The following is a 25,646-nucleotide window of genomic DNA, read 5'->3' as shown; positions in this document are numbered from 1 at the left end:
GGCTGAATGACCTAATTCTGCTCCTATGTCTTACGTTCTTATCAAGGGGGAACAGGTCTTCATGGTTAGCGGACCTTTGGACTCGCATACTGTTCAGGATGTTCAGCAATACCTCATGGACTGGGAAGGATTTGGTCCTGAGGAGAGGCGTTTGGTGCCTGAAAGAGACATCTTGGATCCGTCTCTCATCCACGATTACCATCACCGCTTCCCTGAGCAGCCAGGGCCGTCAGGAGTTGGCCGTGGGGAGGGGTCCTGATACGAAATGCTCACAGCTTCTGGGATTTAGATACTGTCACTCTCCGGAGTACGGCTAGCTGGTGTGGCCCCTTTAAAGTTCAGGATGGTCCTGCTAATTGGTAATCATGTTTTGAGTGCCAAGAATTGAGTATTTAAGGAGCTGCTGAACTGAGGTTTGGTGCTCGATTGCAAGTGTACTAGTGATACAGTCTGGAGTTTGTTTTGTGCTCGGATCCAGTTTGGTACTGCGTCTCAATCCTTGCTTCGGGTACCCCAGCAGCTGGGTCCAAACCATCCTTGTGAAGGACCCTCGTCACACTTAGGAGATGACTGGGAAGCACCTCATGGCAATTTCTCAGGCCAATTAACTTCAATTGTTTCCTCAATGACCTTTGTGCTGTAGGAGGTCAGATGTGAGGATGTTTGCTGATGCTTATACAGCGTACATTTCCAATTGACAATCTTCAGCAAAGGAAGCAGTTTGCACCTTTGTGCATTAAGATCCAGACATTTAGGCATGTGCTGCTATCTGGCAAATAACAGACTTGACAAAATTCATTATTCCCAGTAAGAGATATTCTAAACACCTACCTTTGACATTCAGTGGCATAACCATCACTTAGCCCCTTACCATCACCATCTTAGTTGTTGCCATAGAATAAGAAGACAACTGAAGCAGCCAGATGAATAAATAGCATGTACAAAGGTGCACCAGAGGCTGAATACCATGACCACTTTGACCACTTCACACTAGAATGGATTATTTTTTGTTCTGATTGTGATTCATTCTTGTAAAATTCATGTGTAATGTATGCTTAGTTTATGCTTGTTTTGTGAATGTTGTGTCTTTGATCTATGTGTCTATGATGCTGCTGCAAGTAAGTTTTTACATATATTTGTGTGTATGACAATAAACTCAACTTTAACTTTGACAAAGGCTTCAGATTTCTGAATCCTTAATATCTTTTGTCTCTATTGGCACCATCTTTTTGTAATGCTCTGGTTTGCATTTTACTGTCATGCTGTAGATATTTCAATTAGCAGTTCTGTAAGAACAGTCTGTTATGCGTTCAGCCTGTCTGGGTTATTGTTGAAGATAAGGGATGATGTGGAACATGTGTCATCCGATTAGGGGGAGGTTTTTCTTGGTGAGGGACAATAAGATTGATCTTGGGATTTTGTTCGACTGGAGATGAAGAGAGAAGACGCTGGGGAGAACCGGTCGTAGCGTATGATCCGGTGGGAGACCCGTTTGTTCGAGATGGATTGTGAGCAACGTTCGGAAGGTGGTGTGAGCTTTCACGTTGACCGAGGACCCAGCGCGTGAGTGACAGAGACATTCAACATGAGCTCCAACGTGTGCACATTTGACTGTTTAATTAGAATGGGCCCTTTTCTTTTTGTTATTCCTTACTAACTCTTTGGTTAAGAATGATAAATATAATTCCTTTAATCGTATGCAGTCCACTGTCTGTTATTGAATGGCGTTAATTTGTAACAGGATGGCAAATGGCAGCATCCACACAAACTAGGGTTTGGGGAGGGAGAGCCGTCTCAATCTCACGGGTTTGCTGGGATAGGAGAGTGTTTTCCCTCGATTTATGCAGCCAAGGAAAGCAGTGTGCTTTATTTTCTTTTCTTGATGACATAGGTGGGCTCTTGCTTGGTATATGGAATTGTTCTAAAAACCTAAATAAGCTGGGTCAAGTGATGTAGAAGCCACAGGAAGAAATGCCAGCTCCATTGCCATGGGATGTTCTCAGAAAAAGATTTGATGTATCAAATTGCTTATGAAAACTAGGTTTCAAGCAATAAGTGAAGCTTTAACCAGAATAAAACACAGAAATGTGTCAGACATGTCAATCACATCCGGACTAGCTTCCTCACGCCAGTGTTTTAGCTATCGCCTGGTTCTGCTGACATTTAGGTCACAGAGTTGCATTGCTTACCTCTCAATGAAATTTGCAAAGAGAATGCGGTGTGAAAATCCTTGTCTACGGATTCGGGCGGTTTCCAGAACACCCGTGTATCGGAGCTGCACCAAGACCTTTTCTTGATCAAACTTTTTGGCCTGGCGATCGTTGTTTGGTTTGATGCAACGCACAAAATGAGGCAACCCACTCACCATCTTGGAGAGGAGATCCATGAGCGAATACTGAAATTCAAATAGGCATCAGCCACAGGACCAGTGCAACATATGTAAACTTTTTGTTTCACTATCACTTTTACTGAGAATTTTGATAACTTAATCAAAAGGCATCGCAGGGTCCCTTACCTTCAACCCAATGGGCAGGCAGAGAGACTAAATGCCATTTCAAAAAATGCTCCTCTGATAATCCAGCATTTACTAATATCAGCATCAAAGTATTAACTCTGATTGTGTGCTGGAGCCCTGGGTTAGAAGCTCACTAATGTCAGTGTAAGACTGCTACTACTGAATCCTGACTGCCAACCATCATAAAGCACACTTTCAGATTGCAGATTCTCCTCAATATACTCCAACTTTGTTTTTATCTAAAGTTAGATGAATGTATAGATTCGTTAAACGTAATAATAATACAGTAGGTATTGTTTTGTAGGTTGAAGTACTGAGAAGATTGGCTTTAGAAATCATTAACTAGAAATAGCAGTTCCATTTTTAGTGTGTGATTATTAATTAGATCATTAGGCTTGCTTAGGATGCTTGAGAGTGAAAAAAAGAAACGTGAATTGCAAACTTATGCGGTACTTTTATAAACTGGTGACACAGGGATATGTGCTGTCTAGGGAGATGACAGATTAGCTATGATGGCAATGCTTACAAGGTATCAATACAGAGGTATTTCACTGCATATTTTGATGTTTCTATGTACACATGACAAATAAGGTTAAAATTGCTCTTTACAGACACATGAACTGGGAGAGAGGGACTAAATACCATGTGTGGGCAGAGGAGCTTAGTTTAGATTGTCATCATGGTCAGTTCAGACATTATGGGCAGAAGGGCTGTTCCTGTGCTGTATTGTTCTATGTTCTAGATCAGACAAGCCATACTGGTAATCATCCAGAATGTAACAGACTATCAGAGACTTGGTTTTGTGCAATGAGAAAGTTAAAAAATAACATTTCTGCTGTGAGTAGCCCTTCAGAGAAGAGTGACCATAATATGATAGGATGGAGAATAAATGTGACCATAATGTGATAAAGAGAGAATAAAGAGATACAATAGACAATAGACAATAGGTGCAGAAGTAGACCATTTGGCCCTTCGAGCCTGCACCGCCATTCTGAGATCATGGCTGATCATCTACTATCAATACCCGGTTCCTGCCTTGTCCCCATAACCCTTGATTCCCCTATCCATAAGATACCTATCTAGTTCCTTCTTGAAAGCATCCAGAGAATTGGCCTCCACTGCCTTCTGAGGCAGCGCGTTCCACACCTCCACAACTCTCTGGGAGAAGAAGTTCCTCCTCAACTCTGTCCTAAATGACCTACCCCTTATTCTTAAACCATGCCCTCTGGTACTGGACTCTCCCAGCATCTGGAACATATTTCCGGCCTCTATCTTGTCCAATCCCTTAATAATCTTGTATGTCTCAATCAGATCCCCCCTCAATCTCCTTAATTCCAGCGTGTACAAGCCCAGTCTCTCTAACCTCTCAGCGTAAGACAGTCCGGACATCCCAGGAATTAACCTAGTGAACCTACGCTGCACAAGGGGTGTCATGATGGGTTAGGGGTTAGTGTGATGCTAATATAGCTTGGGTCATCAGAGTTCCGAGTTCAATTTCAGTGCTGCCTGTAAGGATTTTGTACGTTCTCCCTGTCAATGCATAGGCTTCCTCCAGGTAGTCCGGTTTCCTTCCACAGTACAAAGACCATAAAACCATTAGACACAGGAGAATTAGGCCGTTTTGCCCATTCAGCCTGCTCCACCATTCCATCATGACTGATTTATTATTCCTCTCAACCTCATTCTCCTCCTTTCTCCCAGTAACTTTGACGCCCTGACTAATCAAGAACTTATCAACCTCTGCTTTAAATATACTCAATGACTTGACCTCCAGACCCGTAAGTGACAATGAATTCCACAGATACACCAACCTCTTGCTAAAGAAATTCCACCTCATCTCTGTTTTAAATGGACACTCCTCTATTCTGAGGCTGTGCCCTCTAGACCTAGACTCCTCCACTAAGGAAACATTCTCTGCACATCCACTCTATCTAGGCCTTTCAATCATCAATAGGTTTCAATGAGATCCCCCTTCATTCTTCTAAACTCCAGCAAGTATAGTCCTAAGTCCATCAAACTCTCCTCATATGTTAACCATTTCACTCCCAGAATCATTCACAAGAACCTCCACTGGACCCTCTCTAACCCCAGCACACTTTTCTTAGATAAGGGACCCAAAAACTCCTCAATACTCCACGTGTAGTCTGACCAATGTCTTAAAAAACGCCACAGCATCACATCCTTGCTCTTGTATTCTAGTTCTCTCAAAATGAATGCTAACACTGAATTTGCCTTTCTTACCACCAATTTAAACTGCAAGTTAGCTTTTCGAGAATCCAGCACAAGGACTCCCAGCTACCTTTGTACCACTGATTTTTTAATTCTCTCCCCATGTAAAAAATAGTCCTTGCCTTTATTCCTTACACCAAAATGTATGACCATTGACTTCCTATACTCCATCTGCCACTTCTTTGCCCACTCCGTCTAAATCCTACTGCAGACTCCCTGCAGACACTACATGTCCCTCCGCACATTTTTGTATTGTCTGCAAACTTGACCACAAAGACATCGATTCCATTATTGAAATCATTGACCTATAACTTGAAAAGGAGCAGTTCCAGTACTGACCCATGTGGAACACCGTTAGTTATCGGTAGCAAACCAGAATACACTCCCTTTATTCACACTCCTTGTGCCCTGCCAGTTAGCTGATTTTCAAAGTTCAATGTAATTTGTTATCAAAGTGTATATATGGCACCATATACAAGTCTGAGATTCATCTTCTTGCAGGCAATCACAGTAAGTACAAGAAACATGACAGAATCAATGAAAGGCCACGCCCAACAGGACGGAGAACAGACAACAACCAAAGTGCAAAAAAAAACCTCCAATCTGTGCAAATACAAAAAAGAAGAGAGAAAAAAACCAATAATAATGATAAATAAATAAGCAATAAATACCAAGAACATGAGATGAAGAGTCCTTCAAAATGAGTCCATAGGATGTGGCAACAATTCAGTGATGTGGCAAGTGAGGTTGAGTGAAGTTATACCCTCTGATTCAAGAGCCTGATGGTTGAGGGGTAATAATTGTTCCCATATGTGGTGGTATAGATCCTAAGGCTACTATACCTTCTTCTTGATGGCAGCAGTGGAGAAGAGAGCATGGCCTGTATGGTGGGGGTCCTTGAAGATGGACGCTTGCTTTCTTGTGACAGTGCTCCATGTAGATATGCACAATGGTGGGGAATGCTTTACCTGGAATGGACTGGGCCACACTGACTAATTTTTGTAGACTTTTCCAACAAGGGCATTGATGCTTCCATACCAGGCTGTAATACAGCAGTAAATATACCCTCCATCACACACTATTAGATTAGATTAGATTAGATTATGAGGACACTCAGTCCTCGTTTATTGTCATTTAGAAATGCATGCAATGAAAAAAAGATACAATGTTCCTCTGGTATATCACAGAAACACAGGACAGACCAAGACTAAAACTGACAGAAATGACATAATTATAACATATAGTTACAACAGTGCAAAGCAATACAGTAATTTGATAAGAGCAGACCATGGGCACAGTTTAAAAAGGTCTCAAAGTCCCAATAGCCCCAACATCTCACGCAGGCTGCGGAAGGGAGAAACTCTCCCTGCCACGAGCTTCCAGCGCCACAAACTTGCCGATGCAGCATCCGGGAAGCACCCGACCACAGTCCGACTCTGAGTCCGTCCAAAAACTTCGAGCCTCCGACCAGCCCTCCGACACCGAGCACCGAGCACCATCTCTGCCGAGCGCTTCGACCCCAGCCCCGGCCGCCAAGCAACAGGCAAAGCCGAGGATCCGGGGCCTTCCCCTCTGGAGATTTTGGATCACACAGTAGCAGGGGCAGCGAAGCAGGCATTTCAGTGGTTTCACCAGATGTTCCTCTGTGCTCTCACGTCTGCCTCCATCAAATCAGAATTGTGTACGGCAACCTACTTGACAGATTACAGATATTCATCACTGGAGAGGCCGCGTGTGCTGCGCGCTGCTATAGAGGTTTGTCAAAGTTTTAGAACTTGCCAAATTTTCACAAACTTCTAAGAAAGTAGAGGTGCTGCCATGCTTTCTTTGTAATTGCACTCGGCCCAGGACAGATCCTCCGAAATGATAACACTGAAGAATATAAAGGTGCTGACCCTAACCACTTCAGATCCTCTGATAAGAATGGGCTCTTGGACCTCCAGTTTCCACCTCCTGAAGTCAATAATCAGTTCCTTGCGGCACCACTCATCTAGATTTTAAATCTCGCTCCTATATGCTGATTCATCACCACCTTTGACTTGACCAACAACAGTGGTGTTATCAGCAAATTCAAATATGGCATTGCAGCTGTATTTAGCCTCACAGTCATAAGTGTAACGTGAGTAGAATAGAGGACTAAGCACACAGCCTTGTGGTGTACCTGTGCTGATGGAGATCATGGAGGAGATGTTGCCAATCTGAACTGATGAGTTTGTAAGTGAGGAAAGTGAGGATCCAGTTGCACAAGAAAATATTGAGGTCTAAGATTTGAAGCTTGCTGATTAGTTTTGAGGGGATGATATTACTGAATGCCAAGCTGTAGTCAACAAAGAGCATCCTGATGTATGCAGCTTCACTGTCCAGATGTTCCAGAGTTGAGAGAAGAGACAATGAAATGGCATCTGCTGTTGACCTGTTATGATAGTTGGCAAATTGGAGCAGATACAGGCCACTTCTCAGGCAGGAGTTGATACGTTTCAGCAGCAACCTTATAAAGCAATTCATCGCAGTGGATGTAAGTCCTACTGGACAATAATCAATGAGGCAGGTTAACATGTGTTTCTTGGGTATCATTATAACTGAAGCAGGTAGGTGGATCTTCTATTCATGCTAGCATATTTCCTGTAATTCCATGGGCTCTTATCTTGTTAAGCAGCCTCATGTACTGCACCTTGTCAAAGGCCGTCTGAAAATCTAAGTAAAACCATCCACTGACTCTCCTTTGTGACCTTGCCTGTTATTTCCTTAAAGAACTCCCAACAGTATTGTCAAGTAATATTTCCCCTAAAGAAAACCATGCTGACTTTGGCATATTTTATTATGTGCCTCCAAGTACCCCGGAACTTCATCCTTAATAGTGGACTCCAATGTCTTCCAAACCATTGCCTCCCTCCCTTCTTGAAAAGTGGAGTGACATATGCAATTTTCCAGTCCTCTGGAACCATTCTAGAATCTACAGATCTTTGCAAGATCATTGCTAAAGCCTCCACAATCTCTTCAGCTACCTCCTTTAGAACTCAGGGGTGTAGTCCATCTGTTCCACTTGACTTAGCTATATTCAGACATTTCATCTTTCTAAGTATCTTCTTGTTATTAATAGCAGCTACACTCACTTCTGCCCCTTGACTCTCGATTTTCTGGCACACTGACATACAGTGAAGGTGGATACGAAAAACTTATTAAGTTCATCTGCCATTTCTTTGACCCCATTACTACTTCTCCAGTGTCATTTTCCAGTAGTCCAATACCAACTCTCACCATTCTTTTTTTCTTTGTATACCTGAAAAAAGCTTTTGGTATCCCTCATTATATTATGGACTAGCTTAACTTCATATTTCATCTTCTCTCCCTATAGCTTTTTAGTGCCTTAAATTTTTTAAATCTTTCAAATCCTCTGACTTCCAATGATTTTTTTTTCTCTATTATATGCCCTCTCTTTTGCTTTTATGCTGTCTTTGACTTCCCTTTTCAGCCACGGTTTCCTTATCCTCCCTTTAGAATACCTCTTCATCTTTGGGATGTATCTATCCTGTGCTTTCCAAATTGCCCACAGAAACACCAACTATTGTGATTTTGCCATCATCCCTGCTAGTGTACCCTTTCAATCAACTACGGCCAGCTCCCCCCTCATGCCTCCATAGTTCCTTTTACTCCACTGTAACATTATAATATTGATACATCTGACTTTATCTTCTTCCTCCCAAACTGCAAGGTGAACTCTATCATTTTATGTTCACTGACTGCTTAACCTTATGTTTCCTAAACAAATCCTGTTCATTACACAACACACATTCCAGAATTGCTTTTTCCCTAGTGTGTTCAACCACAAGCTGCTCTTAAAAGCCATTTTATAGGCACTCTACAGATGCCCTCTTTGGGATTCAGCACCAATCTGATCGTCCCAATCTACCTGCATATTGAAATCCCCCATGACTATCATAACATAGCCTTTTTGCATGTCTTTTCTATCTTCCATTGTAATTTATATCCCACCTCCTAGATGCTATTCAGAGGCCTGTATATAACTACCATCAGGATGTTTTTACCCTTGTAATTTCTTAACTACCCCCAAGTATTCTACATCTTCTGATCCAATGTAACCTCTTTCTAAGAATTTGATTTCATTTTTTACCAACAGACCTATCGCATCTTTCTGCTTACCTAGCTGTCCTTTCAATATAATGTGTGTCCTTGGATGTTAAGCTTCCAACTATGATCTTCCTTCGGCCATGAATCAGTAATGCCCACAATGTCCTACCTGTCAATCTCTAACTGCACTACTTCCTCAGCCACTCATTCATCTGTACTATCATCCAATTCCTGCCTTGACTAGCACATGGTACTGGGAGTAACCAAAAGATTATTTGGAGGTTCTGCTCTTCAGCCTTTTCCCTAACTCCCTATGCCCACTACACAGGACTTTTCCCCCCTTCCTACCTAAGTCATTAGTGCCAATGTGCACCATGACCTCTGGCTGCTCACTTTCACTTGTGAGAATCTTCTGCAGCCACTCTGAGACATCCTAGAGCAGTGCACCTGGGAGGCAACACACCAACCTGCTGTCTCTTCCACAGCCACAGAACCTCCAGTCCATCCCCCTAACCATCAAGTCTCCTATTACTATTGCTTTGCCTGACTTTACCTTTCCCTGCTGAGCCCCAGAGCCGGCCACAGTGCCACTCGCCTGGCTGCAGCTGCAGCTGCTGTACCCTGATATATCATTTCCCCCAGCAGCATCCAAAAGTGTACACTTAATGCTGCAGGTATTGGCTAGAGGGGAGCCCTATACTGACAGCTTACTCCCTTTACTTCTTCTGGTGGTCATCTATCTAGAATCAGAAACCTGCATTCGGGATGTGTCCACCTCAGTAAGAGTCTCACTTGTGAAGTTTCCAGCCTCCCAGATGATCTTGAGTACATGCACCTCCAGCTCCAGTTCCTTGATCTTGTCATTCAGGAGCTGAATTTGGGTACACTTCCTGCAGATATAGTCTTCAGGGAGACTGCTAGATACCCTGCAATCCCACATGTTCCAGGATGAGCATTCCATTACTTCAACTACCATCCTGCCTACATTTTTATACCTATAACTTCTCAAGCTTAAATTCTGGCCTGTGCCTTTCTCTCAGCTAAACCAGTTCATGCCCAAGCCTGTTGAGCTACCGCCTGACCACTCTAACAGTGAACCACTCCAACAATTGTTGCTCCACTTACACCTCACTTCTTTTTATTGGCACTTGCCGAGTGGCTAAGAGGTCGTTATGATTGCAGCCTGCTGAAAAGTTCTGAAAGGCCTCGAGCTTTCTTTAAATCTCGAGCTGCCTCACAGGAAATGACTGCCCGCGATGACTGCAGCCCACTGATGTAATAGTAAGTAGGTTAATTGGTCATTATAAATTCTCCTACAGTTTGGGTTAGATAGGTGGGTTACTGGGTGGCCTGGTCCATTGTGCCAGATAGATAGAAACTTGGTCTTTAATCTGATAGATAGATAACTATGTTGAGAAATAAATACATAGATAGGTAGACAGAAATTAGATCTTTAATCTGAATAAAGCACTTTATAAAGTATGATACAGAAATTGATAGTTTGGTGAAGCGTACTGTCACTAAACAGCAGACAGGTAATGCATCATATTTAAAGAATTTAAGCATACATTACACCATGGATCAATCTTATCCACATCAAAAGATGTTAGGAAAATGTGTAGAACCATTGGCTAGGAAGGGAATTAATGATATTATTGGATCCAAAAAGAAGACATATAAATTGCTGACAGAAGGCAGCATATCTGAGGATTAGAAGCAGTTTACAATTCTGCAAAGGATAAAAAAAAACAAATAAGACTGGGAAAGTGCACAAGTGAACAAATTTTAGTGAAGTGAGAAAACAAGTATGGGTCTTCTATTATCAAGGAAGAGCTTATTATTGTGAAGAAAGAAATAGCAGAATATTTAACCAGTTACTTTGGTTCCTTTTCACAAAGGACAACACAAGTAACCTCACAGATATAGCAGGGAATTTAGAGTCTAGGGAGAGGCTTAGGGTTTTTGAGGGAAATAATGTGAGAGGTTAATAGCGCTAAATGCTGAAAAAACTCCAAAGCTTGATAATTTACATCCTTGAGTACTAAAGGGAGTGGTATATAAACAGTGAATGCATTGGTGGTCAGCTTCCAAGACTTTTTAAAACTCCAGGGAAGTTCCGGGCAAATGTGATCTTACTATTTGAAAAAGAGGAGGAAGGAACTACAGACCAGTTCGCCAAAATACATTGTGAAGGATGCAATAAGAGAACATTTGGAATACAGTTACTGGATCTGACCAAGTCAGCAGAAGGCGATGAAAGGAAGATAATGCTAAACAATAACATGAGGAATTCTGCAGATGCTGGAAATTCAAGCAACACACATCAAAGTTGCTGGTGAACGCAGCAGGCCAAGCAGCATCTCTAGGAAGAGGTACAGTCGACGTTTCGGGCCGAGACCCTTCGTCAGGACTAACGGAAGGAAGAGCTAGTAAGAGATTTGAAAGTGGGAGGGGGAGGGGGAGATCCAAAATGATAGGAGAAGACAGGAGGGGGAGGGATGGAGCCAAGAGCTGGACAGGTGATTGGCAAAAGGGATATGAGAGGATCATGGGACAGGAGGCCCAGGGAGAAGTGGGGGGGGGGGAGCCCAGAGGATGGGTAAGGTCAGAGGGACAGAGGGAGAAAAAGGAGAGAGAGAGAAAGACTGTGTGTATATAAATAAATAATGGATGGGGTACGAGGGGGAGGTGGGGCATTAGCAGAAGTTAGAGAAGTCAATGTTCATGCCATCAGGTTGGAGGCTACCCAGACAGAATATAAGGTGTTGTTCCTCCAACCTGAGTGTGGCTTCATCTTTACAGTAGAGGAAGCCGTGGATAGACATATCAGAATGGGAATGGGAATGCTAAACAAATTAGTTGGACATTTATGGTCACAAAGTAATAAAGTCAAACATCACAGAAACAGGTCCTTTGGTCTAACCTGTCATGCTGACCAAGCTAGTCTCAGTTGGCCCATATCTTATTAAACTAGGCATTCCCAACCTTTTTAATACTATGGACACCTACCATTAACTGAAGGGTCTATGGACCCCAAGATTGGAACCCCTGCTCTAAACCTTTCTATCTATGTACATGTCCAAGTACCTTTGAAATATTGTTAATGTACCTGTTTCAACCACTTCCTTTGGCATCTCATTCCATATGCTGACCACTCTCTGGGGGAAAAAGTTGTCCCTCAATTTTTGATAGGACTGAAAGGACAGAAAACTATTATATTTGGATAGATTTGGACATATGGAAGGTTTTGATAAGGTGCTACATAAGAGCTGAGTGTGGAAGAGAAATCATATGGGATTCCAGGGTATAAAGTGGCATGGATAAAGAATTGATTGCTATAAACGTTTGTAGATAGGACACTGAGTTTGAATAAATGAGTCTTATTCGATGTGGTAAGCAAAGACCTCCTGAAAGCTCCACACCTCTAACACCGCATCTTTGCTGGTCTTTATCTGTCTCTAACATTTCAATTAAATATTATTCTCCACCTTTTCATACTCTCAGCCATTCCACTTCTGAAACAACCTCCAATATTTTAACTGACACATACTAGTTCTCTGACTTTCTTTTCATGTGCATCTTTGTCAGAAATGAAATGTGTAGTGCTATGTAGAAAAATGAGCTAATAGAGAAAATACTTACTGCTTTTCAGAAGAGATTGCAAAATTTGAAAGATTTAATGGCCTTCAGATAGATTGTACTTTTCTGTAGTTCTATAATCATGAGTCAGGACACCAGCAAAAACTGACAAGCAATTTCTGAAATGCCCAAAGGAGGCCCTAATCCTAATCCTTTGATAGGTGAAAACAAAAGGTTAGTTTGAGACCCCAGTGGAACATTGATCTGGCATAACCAACACTGTAATGTTTCAGCACTTTGACTACTGTACACTAAAGTGCAGTTAGCAGCAATGATGATTTACTTTAGGTGTACAACGCATGTGAATTCTTTCCCTCATAAAAACCGCGCTACAATAATTTGATCTGGCAAACCTATTGGGACTTGTGAGTCTTTCCGTAATTTTGTAAGTACATCTGTGAACTTAATTTTGATTATGGTCCCAAACCCTCACTCAATATTTTGTTTACAAATCTAGGCCATGTGACAAACTAACAACAGACATAATATGAATAGGTTTGTATTTAGCAAGGTAAGGCATCAACATGGCGCAAGCATTTCTGCTTGGAAAATAATTCAAAAGTGCAATTAAGCAACTGAAGAATTATTATAACTATACAACTTATGAAATGTAAAATGTCTGAAATACTCAGCAGAATAGGGAATTTTTATAACATTTTTGGAAGATAGAGTGACTAAATGCATCCATGCTGAGGAAAAACAAAAAATGCTGGAAATAATCAGGAGTAACGATGGCGAGAGGAGCAAAGTTAATGTTTCAAGTCAGTAGCCCTTCTACCCTTCTCCAGAACCATAAAAGTGAGAAAACAAGTATCGAATTTTGGTCTAGGCCTTACTGAGGTCCATGTTGGCTACATCAACTGCCCTATCTTCATCAAAACTTCACCGACTCTTCGAAAAGTTTAATGAATTTAGTTGGACAGGATTTCTATAGCAAAACCACGCTGACCATCCATGAGTAATTCTTGTCCTTCCAAATCCAGATTAAACCTGTACTACAGATATTTTTCCCTTTAATTGCTCTCATGTGAGATTTATCTAACACTGTTACATTATTACTTTCACAGCTTGCCGTGATTTACAAACTTATCTGCCCTGCTGTCTCTCATTGATTGTTTGAAGGTTGTAGTGCACCCTGAATAAAGTCGATGTTCCTATTTTCTTGTCTCTAATTACGTCATTTGGATGTTCCCTCTTCTTATTGGAGAAAAGGAGTTTTTGATTAATATTGCAATGTCATTTCTTCTTTTATATCTTTTTTATACCTTGGAATGTTGAATTGCTGATCCTGAACATCTTTCAGTAATGCTGAATGCCCATGTGCTAGGCACTGCTCTCAGTGAATATGTCTTACCAGCTGCAGCATCCCCTTACATTCTTCCTATATGCCTTACCAAAGCTATGCTTGCTCTGCCTACTGAACTGTTTAACTTTACCTTATACGTATATTTGGATGTTGCTCACCTCTTGCTATACTGCTCTGTGCCACATACAGTACATTCTCTGTGCAAGAGTAGTTTAAACTTTCCTCAACAGCATCAGAAATACTATATACCTGTACCACCCCCTTCCCCCACACCGTACACATAGACATATAGATAGAGACACATACACATGTTCAACTGTCCAGTCTGCACAGACTCTATGTTCCTGTACTAGTAATCTTGAAATCCAGAGCATACCCTCCTGTATCATCTCTTTAGCTACCTTTCATCTACTCACACATTGCACTGGAAGTAATTTAGAGATTAAATCCTTTTTAATCTGAATCGAATCAGGTTAAATATCACTGGCATACATCATGAAGTGTCCTGTTTTGCAGCAGCAGAACATAAACATTTAAAAAAAAACTATATGTATATATGAGTATGTGTGCGTGTGCGTGTGTGTGTGTGCGTGTGTGTGTGTGTGTGCGCGCGTGCGCATGCATGTATATACATATACAGTGGTATGCAAAAGTTTGGGCACCCCCGGTCAAAATTTTTGTGACTGTGAATAGCTAAGTGAGTAAAAGATGACGTGATTTCCAAAAGGCATGAAGTCAAAGATGATACATTTCTTTAATATTTTGAGCAAGAAAAATTTTATTTCCATCTTTTACAGTTTCAAAATAACAAAAAAGGAAAAGGGCCCAAAGCAAAAGTTTGGGCACCCTGCATGTCAGTACTTAGTAACACCCCCTTTGGCAAGTATCACAGCTTCTAAACACTTTCTGTAGCCAGCTGAGAGTCTTTCAATTCTTGTTTGGGGGCTTTTCGCCCATTCTTCCTTGCAAAAGGCTTCTAGTTCTGTGAGATTCTTGGGTCGTCTTTCATGCTCTGCTCTTTTGAGGTCTATCCACAGATTCTTGATGATGTTTAGGTCAGGGGACTGTGAGGGCCATGGCAAAACCTTCAGCTTGCGCCTCTTGAGGTAGTCATTTGCGGATATTGAGGTGTGTTTAGGATCACTATCCTGTTGTAGGAGCCATCCTCTTTTCATCTTCAGCTTTTTTACAGACAGTGTGATGTTTGCTTCCAGAATTTGCTGGAATTTAATTGAATTTATTCTTCCCTCTACCAGTAAATATTCCCTGTGCCACTGGCTGCAACACAAGCCCAAAGCATGATCGATCCACCCCTGTGCTTAACAGTTGGAGAGGGGTTCTTTTCATGAAATTCTGCACCCTTTTTTCTCCAAACATTTTGGCTCATTGTGGCCAAAAAGTTCTAGCTTAACTTTATCAGTTAAATTCTAAACAAGCCTGATGCATTTTGGAAACAAGTCCTGTGGACTGATGAAGTTAAAATAGAACTTTCTGGCCGCAATGAGCGTTGTTGGGACACCACTCAGCCAGCTGATTTATCTCACTCCTGTATGCCTCTTTATCATTCTGCCAACAATGGTTGTGTCAGAGGCAGATTGTTAAGTGGTGCTTGGGCTATGCCTAACTACACAGTCGTGGGTAGAGAGATAGTAGAGCAGTGGACCAAGCATGCATCCTTGAGGTGCACCAGCGCTGATTGTCAGTGTCAAGGCGAGGTTATCTGTTAATCAGATCCCTAAATTCAGGTTATAGGACCTCATATCTCTTTTTATCTGTGATCTGTCCCTTCAGAATGACTTACAACTATTCAAAGATATCCCTGACCTTGACATGCTTGACCATAACCATATATCAGACGTGAGAAGCACAGAGGAACATCTGGAGAAACTTCTGAAATGCCAGGTTCGCTGCCACTGTGTGATCGAGAATCTCCAGAGGGAAGGCCCGAAAATCCCCGGCTTTGCCTGCTGCTGGCGACTGAGGCTGGGGTTGAAGCGTTCGGCAGAGATGGAGCTCGGTACTCGGTGTCAGACGGCTGGTCGGAGGCTCGAAGTTTTTGAACGACTCAGAGTCAGACTGTGGTCGGGCATGGCAGGGGAGAGTTTTCTTCCTTCTCCCGTCTGCGTGAGATGTGGGACTTTCGAGAGACTTTGAACTTTTTTTACTGTGCCCACAGCCTGTTCTTCATCAAGTTATGGTATTGTTGCACTGTTGTAACTATATGTTATAATTATGTGGTTTTTGTTAGTTTTTCAGTCTTGGTCTGTCTTGTGTTTCTGTGATATCACACCAGGGGAATATTATATCATTTCTTAATGCGTGCATTACTAAATGACAATAAAAGAGGACTGTGTGTCCTCATAATCTAATCTAATCTAACATCATACTGGATTCCCATCAATGCTGAAGAAACACCTGTCTCTTGCTCTCATTATTGAAGCTCATACCACTATCGTTCTTGAACCCTTGCTCCTGTTCTCTTGTGCTGTGACCTTGGCTGTGGTTGGAACCTCCAGAGGAGTAAGGGCACAGAGAAGAAAGGGAATGTCTGTGAAAGAATGAAGACCAAGGTTGTCCAGGTAATGCTATGCTCTTGCATTCTGATTAATAAATAAATGATGACATTTAAAACTACACTGGAAATTTGAGGGCCGTAAGACAACAGGTGTGACAAATCTGAAACGAATGTGAACGCTGTAAATGTCCTGTAGAACCAGCAGCAACAGTGGAAAGTTCGCTGGACATCCTTATCTCAAAACTGTCCAGCTCTGACAATAACAGGAGAAACTTAAAGGAAGTATTTGATGGGGATGCAAGATTGGAACAAGAAGATGCGAAGGGAATGGTCCCTTTGGAATGCTGAAAGAGGAAAGTGGGGAGGCTTGGGTGGATATTTTCTGGTAGTGGAAACTTAGTAAGATGACAGAAATTACAGAGGATCCATTGAATGATGAGACTAGTGAGACAGAAGGCAGGGACAAGGAGAACTCTGTATTTGATTTTGACAGGAAAGCGGGGTGAATTGGTGGGGATGGAAGATTAGATCATGAAATGGTCACTTAAAATGTTGAAAGAAGAAGAGGTGGTGGGTGTGAATGTTTCAGGTGGTGGACACCCTTTTAATCTTGCTATCTACAAGTACAAGATGCATGAAACACCCGCTTAGAGTGATGCCTCCTGTCTTGCCACTCACAACTTTGTTATTGGAAGCTGATTTTTAATGATTAATATTCCACATCTTTAAATAACCACAGTCAAGTGGTAGAAAAAAGTGTGATTTTCTGGGTAGAGTGAAATTTTATGCTGGCAGAACAGTAAGCTCTCGACACCAGATGTCTGCCATATGAAGATAGCTTGAGAGTTCTCAGTGCATCTGCCTGATTATACCAATTAACATCAATTAGGCACGGAGATGGTGAATCAAGAATAAGTAGTTAAGAGATGATCCGAAACTCAGACCAGCAGAACCAAAGGAATCCAGGTTTTATAATGTTATACATAAACGATCAAAGACTGGTGACTTTGGTGCAACACTGTTACAGTTTGTGTGTCAGTAGTCACTGGATGAAGGCAGTATTGTCTCCCCATATTAAATCTCAGACACTAGAAACAAAATCTGATAAGTTCACTTTAAAAGGTAGGAATAACTGTACAAATGCATTTCAATTACCTAATATTTTTGAGTCATTAGTGCAAATCAATGTTTTTGCAAGGCAGAATATTTTGCTGCATATAGTCACTATTTTCAGGTAGTGGTGAGGGTCATGAGACAGAACAACATTTCACAACAGAGTTCTTAATTCCTGCCGGTCAGATGTCAGGCATGGATGAGAGACGTATGCATATAAATGTCATGTGGAACCACAGCTGCCATCATTGCTAACTGGCACTTCGTGACACTCTCATCTCTATTTTCCACCCATGGATTTTGGTTACAACGGTCCAGCCATACTTCTCTGGCATACTCAGGCACCATGTGGGATTCTTCACAACTGCTTGACCTGCAGACTAATATCTGTTTTATTTTAGATTTATGCTCTCACAATGGTTTGATTTTATAATTTCTTGAAGGTAACTCCTGTATGCATTTGCAGGAAGCCTTTGAAAGCTTATAACAAAGCCTACCTCCTGCAGCTTTAAGAGGAGATGTATTGTAATGTAATGTAATGGAGTGGGTCATCTGCCTTTTATTGTGCAGGTTATTAATTCAAAGGTTGGATCCAAGGAGTAGAAAAGATATCCAAAAAATGGGTCAAAGGAAAAGCAAACAAACACGCACGCATCCTAAATCAGGGATGCTGAATTATCTTTCATACCTGTTAAAAAAAGCAACAACTCAAACAGAAACATTAATATCAGCTTAGAGGTTGTATGAAACGGGACGATGGACAATATTTCACCTATCAAGTATACAGAATCATTGTGATACTGTTGAGATCAGTCAGTAACATAGATCTAATTCAGTGGTGATGGGAAGAACTGAGAGAGCTGGGCAAGTAAAACCACATATGGCTAATGAAATGGAAATAACTGAAGTGGAAAATGGAAAGGAGGTGTTTGAGATATTGTGTTGGGCTGCAGATTCATACCCGTGTTTCCCCATACATTGCCCACACTTCACTCACTAGAAGCAACAGTAGCAACATCTAGAGAAAGATGTGCCTGGTTCAAGAGCAGCATCAGTAAAGGTGTATACATCTACTTGCGCATTCAGTGAAAGAGTAAGGGTCTTAAATATAGGCTCAAAAGTAATGACAAATGCAAAGATTATTTTGCCTACCCTGAAATAAGAAGCAACAGTTTGTGTTTTCATGTTCGTGGCTTCTCTGGGAGCATTTCCAGACTCTTCAGTGTCAACCTGAAAAAAAGGAAAATAAAGTGTTCACTTTGCTCTTTTGCAGATAATTTGTTGGTCATCCTTTAGCTATTAGGGCTTTGGTAAATCCTTGTCAAACGTTTATTAATAACTAAAAATAGCCTTTATGGGTGTGACTCAGAGCTGAAGAAACTAATTCTGGAACTGGAACTCAGTTTGATGGTTTAAACTAGTCTTCAGCATCAGACATCCTCCATTAAATTTCATTAGGGGTTAGGTACAAAAGTCTAATTATAAGTATTTGGTTCGTCAGAATTGCAGTGACCAAAGCAAATTTGGATAAGCAGACAAAGACTGTTAGAATTGAAAATAGCACATTTTCAAGCAACTGTTTTAACTGCTGTGCAGCTGAACTGTCATAAGCTTCAACATTATTGTTTTGTTTTGTACGCTGTAGTCAATCTAAGATCCGTCAGTCTACTAATTTCTACTGTAAGGTGCATCTGAACCAGACACTTTCCAGAAGCAGAATGATGGCGGTCCCATGTAACAAACGGCTTTCAAAGAGCAAGTGATGCCATCAAGCAAACAGATATAGTTCTGTTTTCCAGTGTTTAATGACTAATTTTTTTGCTATATTTCAATTCAATCTGAACAGAACACTTGAGACAAAGTGATGTCGATGGCTGTGGAAGGTAATGGATGTTAGTTGAACCATGGACAATGGTGCACCTATAAAATGTACAAAATCTTGCGGAACATATGAACACTTCCAAAACTACAGTTCTATTACTGCTAATCAATGTCTCTCGAAAAGGCTATACAAGTTATTTATAGTAATTTGCTTACAGGATAATCCTGCTAAATGCCAAGGCTGTGAGGCTAGCAAAGTTCTATTTGATGCAAGATAATATAACTTGGGCACGAAGGAGGTGATCTTCAATCTTCAGTCCACGGAATTACATGAAATTACTAAACAAAATCAAGTAAAGAATAAAGAGCTGCAGATACCCTTCCTTCAGTTAATTTCATTGATGAGAATCAGAATCAGGTTCATTATTACTGACATATGTCTTGAAACTAAACGCAGGCCATTCTGCGTTACGAACGCTAGACTTATGAACACTCCTACATATGAACAAGCTCCTATAATATTATTATACTTACATACATATATTAGTCCCTACAAATGGCAGAACTCTCACCACTTTTGGAATTTGTTCCTTCCTTTCAATCTTATGTGCTTTTGTTGTCTTTCATTAGAGTACAATGGAGGCATATTGAGTCTTTTTTATCCATTTTACAACTTACATGCAAAAATGAGGTATGGGCATCTGAAAAATGGAATCCATTCGTTACCTCAGGAAGGCCTGTACAAACTCTTAAAATGTCATGAATAAAAGATGGAAATTGATCTCTTAAAGGCTTTTCATTTTATTAAACTATCTTTGATGATCAAAATGAAAGTGAAAATAGATTGCAAATTTTCATGTTTCTTGCTCTGTAATTTATTTTCCAGTGCTGTTCCCCTCTCTCTCTCCTCTCAGAGGCCTTGTTCTTTCTTTTCCTTGTACTTTCTTTTCTTTCTGCTTTCTTTTCCCTGTCCCTTTCATGAGAAACAACTCCTGCTGACCAGGAAGATTAGTATAAGAGGAGAATAAACAATTAGACCCAGACCTTTCAGGAAGAAAATGTTTCACTGTGAAAAAAATTATTTGAAACTCTCTTCAAGCTGATAAACAGTTGAACTATAATTAAGCAACATACATCAAAGTTGCTGGTGAAGGCAGCAGGCCAAGCAGCATCTATAGGAAGAGGTGCAGTCGACATTTCAGGCTGAGACCCTTCGTCAGGACTAACAATAATTATAACTATAATTAAGTGCTGTTTTTCAATTTGAGATTAGTGAGAGTTTTCTTAACAAAAGATATTAAAGAATATGGGCAAAGGGCAAGTTTGAGGAATAAAGTCAAAGATCAGCCATGATCTCATTGGACAACTGAACAGTCAAAGAAGGTCTCTTGTTCAGATGTCTCAATGTTTCCTACCATCAGCATCTAACCCTTTGAATATGCTCGTTCTCCTGTGTTCTGATCACCTTGTTACCCTTGCCGTCTCCAAATAAGAAACATCTCAGTGACCTTTCCCAGTGGCCCTCTTCCCTTTACTTGTCCTGCTTGGTATTGTCTTGAGGAAGGTAACACCATGCTCTATTGAATAAACAGCAAAGAAACATTGATGTTTTATCAGTAATTCCAGGAGTAGCATGACTCAAAAATACTACACAGCATTGTGTTTTGTTGTACAAGTGAACATATGATGCATATTAATATTAATGTTTTTAATAAAGTTAAGTTACTTGTTCTGTGCTAATGGAGTTCCTTGTCACATCATTTCTTAAGCCTCAGAGAATACTTAAGCCTAGTGGAGACATTGGTGCTACAGAGGTATAAGTTTTGATGGTGTGACTGGAATGGCCAGTGAGAAAGGTGAACACTTCTGGAAATAGCATGGAAATAAACTTCCCATTTGAATGGATGAAAATGATTCCGGCATACCTCAGTGCTTGGTCAGCAATTTTGTTTGTCATCCTCCTCTTCACAGCCAGCTAAGGCAGGACATGAGGTGAACTCCAAGAAAAAGGTTCCTGCTGCTCCTTTTCAATCTATTGCTCTAGCTACTTTGATTATATGAACCCCGTGGGTGGTTGTACCTGTGTTTGTGACAAGTGGAATGAGTTACGCAAGTTGTTGTGAGGTGCTGGCTTCTTGAAAGGATCTAGGGGCTGTCGCTTTTCCTGGTGGCATGTCTGGAGAAACAGAAGAGGACGAGAAAGCAATGTTAACACACTGGGCATGCAGTACTCCCCTTTATTTGGGTCTGGTGTTGCGTATGGTATTATGCTTGACTGAGACAAGTGAGAAGAGTAAGAATAACATAAGAGATACACAGAACTGGTCCTGTGGGTGCATTCCTTATTCTATGCTTAATGCATTCACTTCATTAAGGCTCAGTTGGTCCTTATTTGATGCCAGTATAATCTATCCTTTGATGAGCTGTTTCAATCCTGTAAAGGGAAAAGAATTGCAAGTTTGATTCCAGGACAGCATCCTTCTTCTCTGTATCTTAAAAGTATTTTTGTGAAAGAACTTTTGAAAAAGTAAGTGTGATATCAGCTAGAGAGGCAATTTTCAGTTTGTGCTATACATTTGAATTTCCATGCATGTCCAGCTGTTAGATTGAGTGAATGCTTTATTCAGTAAAACAGCAGAGAAATAACAGTTTGAGAAGAAACCATTTGTAACATGCACATTTATGATCTGATGAAAGGTCATCAACCTGAAGTGTAAAGTGCTTTCTCTCCACAAAAGCTGCTTGACCTATTGAGTATTTCGGCATCTTCGGTTATATTGCAGAATTCCATAATCCACAATGTCCTATACTTCCTTTCTCAAGGACCCACATTCTGCAGATACTGGTACATTATTTTATTCCTGTATCAGCTTCTTATACGAAGATTTCTCTTCACTCCGAATGAAGCAACGTTTCATTTCTTGTATGCATTGAGCAGCACCATTGTTACTGATCCACTTTCATAGTTCTGCAATTGTATCTCAGTCAATCATGTTGCTTGCCAAATTCCAATCATGCTTGTTTAAAAGTGGATAATGTTCTCCTTCCTAGCTTCACTCCATTATAAGAGGGTTCAACATTCCATTGCAAACCCAACCTAATCTTCGGCAGGCAAGGTATAACTTATAGTCAGGTCAGGAGTCAGAGCAGGGTTGAATGTGCACGATTCATTAAGTAGATGTGTTTAACATGTTCCATTTCCAGCAGAAAATTAGGATTTTCCTGTGTAGCTTTCCAACAAGTGTAGACAAATTTTGGTTATAAGTAATATGGTTCAGCAATGCCAATAACTCTTCATCTTTTCTGCCTGTGTTTCTCCCTTCCCTTCTTAAGTCTACTGTGAAAGGATTGATTTAATTAATGACACTACCAAGACTGGAACTGAAAATTAGGGATTAGAGTAGTTTAGGATGTGATACACAATGCATTGATTTGGAATTTGAGTAGCAATTTATATGTCCCAAATTGTAATTCCCTCTTTACCAACATACCCAGATAGAAGTTTTACTCCCTCGAGATTGTGGATCATTGAATCCAAAACAAGAGGAAGAAATTTAAGATATATCAATTGCATATGTCAGTTTTTAGGAACTTGCCAGCAATAAGTTGATTGACGGTTGGTCTGGAATTTTATTTATTTCTGTTTCATGTAAGCTACATTAACTTCAGCAGCCAAATCTGATGACAAACCAGTTTATCAGAAACAAAACAAAAATTCTTCTCATATCTAGTTCTTCCACTTATCATCTTAAGTGACAAACTTCAGTCTGTGGTTAACCAATGTTTCTACACTGCCAATAGCTTTCTTCCTTACTTTATTTAAAAAAAACGGCAAAACCCTATACCAGAACTGCACCCAGCCTTCCCTGCTCTATAGAGAATAGCCCAGGAATAATGCTGGAGGAAAACTGCAAGCCAGGCAGCATCTATGGAGAGGACCGAACAGTTGATATTTCAGGCTGAGACCCTTCATCAGGTTTTGGCCTGAGAAATCGACTGCTGATTCAATAACCTGCTGAATACCCCCGGCATTTTGTCTACTTTGCTCTGGATTTCCAGAATCCGCATGAACTCTTGTGTTTTTGAGAACAACTCAAATTCAGTGCTCCAAAGTAAATGAGGTGCCACATCCCTGAAGCATTCTAGGACATACCTGTTCCTTCTCAAGGGAACCTTCCTGCCAGCTTCAATGTTCTATTTATCTGCATTTTCAGGGTTCTCTGCTTTCCACATATTAAACCTGGCTCTAGATTAATCTATTTGCAAGCTTTATTTCATGGGAGAATGACTGGTAAGAGAAGATATATAAACAATGCTACAATATATCATAATGAAATTTAAAAAAATGAAATGGAAGATAAAGATTGAGAAAGGAGTTTACCTCACAAAGGCAATAATAGCTGTGAAATACAGAGTGATCCACCTACAAGAAAAGAAAATATAGAATAAAGATGGGAGTGGGAAATTTCCATGTCATTCTGATGTATTGCCATGACTTCAGTAGAAGACTGACAAAACTCCAGAAGAAGTTAAGTTAAAAACTAACATTGTAAGTCAGGTGAGTCCTGTGGAGATTCTCAGTCAGGATGTACAGTACAGCAGTACAAGACAGTGAGCTTTTCTGCTCTGAGCATATTGATTTTGTTTTACATGCATTATGGCACATTCCTTACCGCTAATCTCTGACTATAGGACATCACGTTCAAACATTCAGCTACAAGTTAATTTCAGCTGTCCACATAAATCACTGAAAGTGAAATACCCTCTGAGTAAGGATGAGTTATCTTATTAGAAAAGGATGAACAGGCTGGACTGTATTTGCTGAAGTTTAGTAGAGTGAGAAAGAACTTGATTGAAACATGTAAGTTTCTGAAGGGTCTGGACAGGGTGGATGTGAAGTGGGTGTTTACCCTTGTAGGACAATTTGGAACAGAAGATTAATTTCAGACGATGATGTAATTGCCTTTCCTCATAATGAGTCTTTGAAAAATATTTATGGAATTTGAGTCTTTTAATATTTCAAGACAGAGAGAGGAAAATGATTATCCGTTGCAGAGTTGGGGTGACAGTCAGCTTGGCCCTGAACTTCTTAAATGTGGAGCAGGTCTGAAGGCTGAATGACCTTCTGTTGCTGCTCCTAATTCATATGTTCTTAAAGGTTGGGCAAAGGTACTAAAAGCAATTTAGTTTCTTGGAAAGAGATGTTTTATCACAGAGATACTGGTATACTGAGGAGAAACGTATATCAGAAAGTTGTGCATTGACTATCTGGAGCTGTTTCAGGCAAAGGTCCCAGGCAGGTTCACCCAAACAGCCCCAGGGTTTGGGAGATTATATCATGAAGGTAGGATCTGTGAACTCAGCTCATTTCCTTTGAGACTAGGAGACTGTGCCAAGGTTTAAATAGTACAAGGGTTTGATCATATAGGATCAAGCATTCAATGGATTTTACTCCATGAGGGAACCTGAAACAAGGGAAATGATTATAAAATTGGAAGTGAAATTGCAAACTCTTATGTAGAAATGCATCGGACTATCGTGAGGAAAGCAAATCATTCCTAAGAAAGATAAATGTAAAGGAAAGTCAGGGACACAGAGCACAATTTTCAAAATGCATAATCCCCATTCCAGATTCTTCTGATGTGTTACACTCAGAAGGTCCTGGACACGCATAATTGCATCCAATGATATAGGAAACCATTTCTAGAATTTTCATTAATATTACAGTGACCCATCCTACAGGAGTCACTTCCAGTGTATCAGTGAGGCACGTTTCTGCATAACCTCAAGGGAAACTTTATGAAGTCCATCCTCAGTTTTTTGAATTTAGGTGCCCCCACCCCCATCTACTGTTAATCCAACAATTACTAACCCACCTACACTAACTGGCAATCACAGGCTTATCGAGTCTCCTCAATCACTTCTTTTTCATACCCAGCTGTAAATGCTCATGTAGGACACAGAATGGCATTTTGTCATTCTGATTCATTTCAATTAGAAGGAACATTTTATGAATATTTAAAGAAATAATTAGTCCCTAAAGGTAGTGCAGAGGAGAATCACAAGGCTGATCCCTTGAGGATAAGCCCAGATGAACTTGCAGAAGAGCAAAGGACATACAAGGAGATAGTTGAGTGAGGACTTTATACAGAGGTATTTATGACATTAAAAGAGAAAAAGTAAATCCTGATGACTGCTTCAGGGTATGCCGGGACATCAGGACAAATTATGGAACATATTAAGTCAGGTAGAGACAGTTCTTATGACCCTATAAATTTTTCTCAAACTTTGTCCTCAATATTCCTCTGTAACTAAGGTCAACATACTATTTACATTCATAATTGTTCACAATTACTCCATGTCACTTTTCAGTCATTCACGTACAAGGACACCCACATCTTTTGAAAAGCTCTGTTCAA

The 25,646-nt window shown here is 40.6% G+C and overlaps 1 protein-coding gene across 1 annotated transcript in view; it reads right to left on the bottom strand.

The window, feature by feature from the left end:
- Positions 1-25,646, bottom strand: part of myo3a (myosin IIIA) — a 437,289-nt gene that overhangs the window by 108,434 nt on the left and 303,209 nt on the right. Inside the window, exons 25-27 of the mRNA XM_063042509.1 lie at positions 23,609-23,650; positions 18,559-18,636; positions 2,190-2,395 (exon numbers count right to left, since the gene is read on the bottom strand). Coding sequence (XP_062898579.1) covers positions 2,190-2,395; positions 18,559-18,636; positions 23,609-23,650 — 326 coding nt within the window. The remainder of the gene's footprint in view (positions 1-2,189; positions 2,396-18,558; positions 18,637-23,608; positions 23,651-25,646) is intronic.

The sequence above is a fragment of the Mobula hypostoma genome, chromosome 3 (genome assembly GCF_963921235.1).
Source record: "Mobula hypostoma chromosome 3, sMobHyp1.1, whole genome shotgun sequence".
Lineage (NCBI taxonomy): Eukaryota > Metazoa > Chordata > Chondrichthyes > Myliobatiformes > Myliobatidae > Mobula > Mobula hypostoma.
This window is presented reverse-complemented; position numbering and strand designations above follow the sequence as displayed.